At 39.8% G+C, this 2,905-nt stretch overlaps 1 protein-coding gene across 1 annotated transcript; it reads right to left on the bottom strand.

Annotated features, from left to right (window-relative positions):
* Window positions 1–840: 840 nt before the first annotated feature.
* On the bottom strand, window positions 841–2,430 carry LOC121942475 (sialidase-3-like). The gene is given in 3 exon segments (XM_042485693.1): window positions 841–1,749; window positions 1,752–2,031; window positions 2,136–2,430. Coding segments are annotated over 3 exon segments (1,167 nt in total). The 5' UTR covers window positions 2,358–2,430; the 3' UTR covers window positions 841–1,084.
* Between the last annotated feature and the right edge of the window lie 475 nt (window positions 2,431–2,905).

Below are 2,905 nucleotides of genomic sequence, written 5' to 3'. Positions count from 1 at the left end.
GGCAGCAATAGCATCTTTTGAAATACACCTCAGAATATAAAATGTTGGCCACTAACATCTTTTGACATTGATATTTGGTTGAATTTAGGTTGTGACGCCTGGTGACCAAAACTGAAAAAATAGATGTGTTGTCATAAGTAAGCAAAATCCAGCGTCCTCCAAACGTCTCATGCCAGCGTCATCATAACATACAGTAGAATACAGAGATTTAGTCATGAGGTATAGAGAATAAAAACCAACATCTGAAAAACATTATAATGTTAACGTCCACACAACGTGAAATTCTAACATTTAGACATTTAAAATATCATCAAAACGATTTTCTTTCCAAACAAAATTTAACGTCCATCCGAAGAAAGAGTCTAACGTCTTGCTGATGTCACTTTGAGGGTTTGTACAAAATCATACATAATTAGAAAGGTTATTACAGCTGAAAATAGAATCAATCCTGTTTAACCCTCTGAAATCTGGAATGACATCAGTTTCCTTGTGCTGCGTTCAGAAGCCTGTCACATGTATTTAAACATTTGAAACCTGAACAAATTGTTTTGTTTTTTCTAAAAACATGGCTAGAATCGCAATGGCAACTTTGTAAGTCAAATGGCAAGAAATTGTGTAAAGGTGGCAAGAAAATGACCTGAAAATCCCTTTCAAAGGAGAGAGACAGAAATTATTATATGTTAATCATAATAAAATTGGGAAAATGTCCAATAACATGTATATTTATAACTATTATTATAAACTCTTATATACATATTTCTACATTTTTTGTTGTAGTTTTTGTGTATTTTTCCTTTTTATGTTTTTTATTAAATACCTTTATTTTTGCTAAATTTCAAGTAATTTTGTTGTTACTTATAATTTGTAACTTCTTCCTATGCTTCTGAAAGAAATCAAGCCAATTTGCTCAGGTTTCGAAGGGTTAACAGATGCAAGAGTGATTCTAATATATTCAGCAGTTGTAAATGGATTTCAGTGCAGTGGTGTTACTTGTATAACACATAAGGTTACTTTCTCGCGTTAGGAGGAAAACATGATGATATAGAACATGAAAAGTGTCATGTGAAGAAAGAGCAATAGACTTTTACTCTCCAATGCCATGTTTGACCTCAGTGTAGCTAAAAAGCTTGCAGGCGATCTGTTCGGTTTCATAATGCTTCCCACGCTCCATAAGACACGCAAACCAGCCGCCATCAATGTAAGCCAGGTCTGAATAACCACTGGGTCCACAGTTAATGACCCAGGGTTTGCTCCATGCACTTGCATTTTGTTCAGCTGGAGATCTGTTCAGATACACCCCTAAATTAATCCTCTTGTGCTTATTGCTCGGGTGGCTGAAGAGCAGCCACTTGTTTGTGCCCTGGTCTGGGTCACCCTCCGTATTCTCAGCTTCACTTTGAGCTGGAAAGGACACCACACTTCCTTGACAGCCTCCACCTGTTTCATCAAGCTTTTTAGCACAGCTCAGTTTGGAAAAATCATCTCCATTATTTGTGCTGACCGCTTCCTCTCGATAGCCTCCCTGAGCACGAACATTGCAGTAAACAAAGCTTTTGTCTGCTTTATCAAAATACTCTGCCATTTCACATTCAAGGGACTCATTTTCAAGCATTTGGCCAAATTGCCATGTACTGCCCTTATCGTCACTATACAGGGAGAGCGCAAATGGTTTAGAGCAATAACATGCTACAGAACAGCATGAGCAGGAGCGAGAAGCATAAGCGTAAACTGGGACTGTCATTCTACCACGTGACCCGGGCCGACAGCAAATGTAGCCCAGTGCTTGATTTCAGCCAGCGAGTCAGTCAAATCGGTAACATCACTCCAACTTTGGCCGGCATCATTGGTTGTAACGTAACAGAGACGAGCCTTGTTACAGCCCCAACATCTCTGCCAGCCCTCTGAGACAGTGCCCTCAACACAGATGAAAAACAGGAAGAGCGTTTTGCTGGTCTTCTCATAAAGTGGGCAGGGGTTCATAGGACGGTGTCCATCAAGGTGTGCCTCCTTCACCGGTTTCAGAGGGGACCACTAAAAAAAGATATCAGTCAAAAGGTAAGAAATAATGATCGTAGCATGGATGAGGTTGAGAAAACAAGTGATATACCAATAAAACAGCAACTTCAGTAAATTACCTTAATCGTCCTTTCATCCTTGTTCACTGTTCCTGTCGTCATGACCAGCGCCACTGAGCTGGTATCATCTGAAGTCCTGCGTTTCTCTGCAAATGCCATGAGGATTTTGTTGTCTCTGTCGTAGAAAAGAGCAGGAATCCTGTACACGACTCCCTGGTGGGATTTAAAGACGGTTCTCTCTTCTTTCTCCGGTTCGTTTTGACATGAGTTTTTGTTGCCCATGGTTGTGTTAAATCATACAAAATTGAAAGAATTGCAACTTCCTTCTCCAGAATCACCAAAGTTTACCCGCAGCTGTTTCCTGCAGCTTTGTCAAAGTTTCCCCGCTGGGTTATTTTTTGTTATCAGGCTGGTGGTGCAGAACGAGGGAGGAGTCGGTAATGTACAACCTGAAACTCACGGTTGAAACAGGAGAAAGTACTTTGATAAGAAAAATAATACTCCAGGGCTTAAATTCCTTCTTCCCTCTCCTTTTCTCACAAAACAAAATAAAGGCAAAAGAAAGACCAGTATCGGTTTCATAGCTGGAACGTAGTCTTGCTTGACATACCGAGGGCTACAATTTGATTGTATATTATCATCTACAATATTAGAGAAACAGTCTGCCACCTCACATCAGTATATTTAAAAGACAAACTCTACAGACACGTTTGACAAATGAGGAGTAAAATTGTACCTCTACAGAAAATGGCACGCTCCCTCAGAATTTGCCACATCTGTGGCATTGTGTATTTAAACTGCACATTTCAGAGTTCTTTTATTGTGACCAT

Source organism: Plectropomus leopardus, chromosome 4, assembly GCF_008729295.1.
Source record: "Plectropomus leopardus isolate mb chromosome 4, YSFRI_Pleo_2.0, whole genome shotgun sequence".
Taxonomy (NCBI): Eukaryota; Metazoa; Chordata; class Actinopteri; order Perciformes; family Serranidae; genus Plectropomus; species Plectropomus leopardus.
The sequence above is the reverse complement of the archived record's forward strand: the minus strand, read 5'-3'. Positions and strand labels throughout refer to the sequence as shown.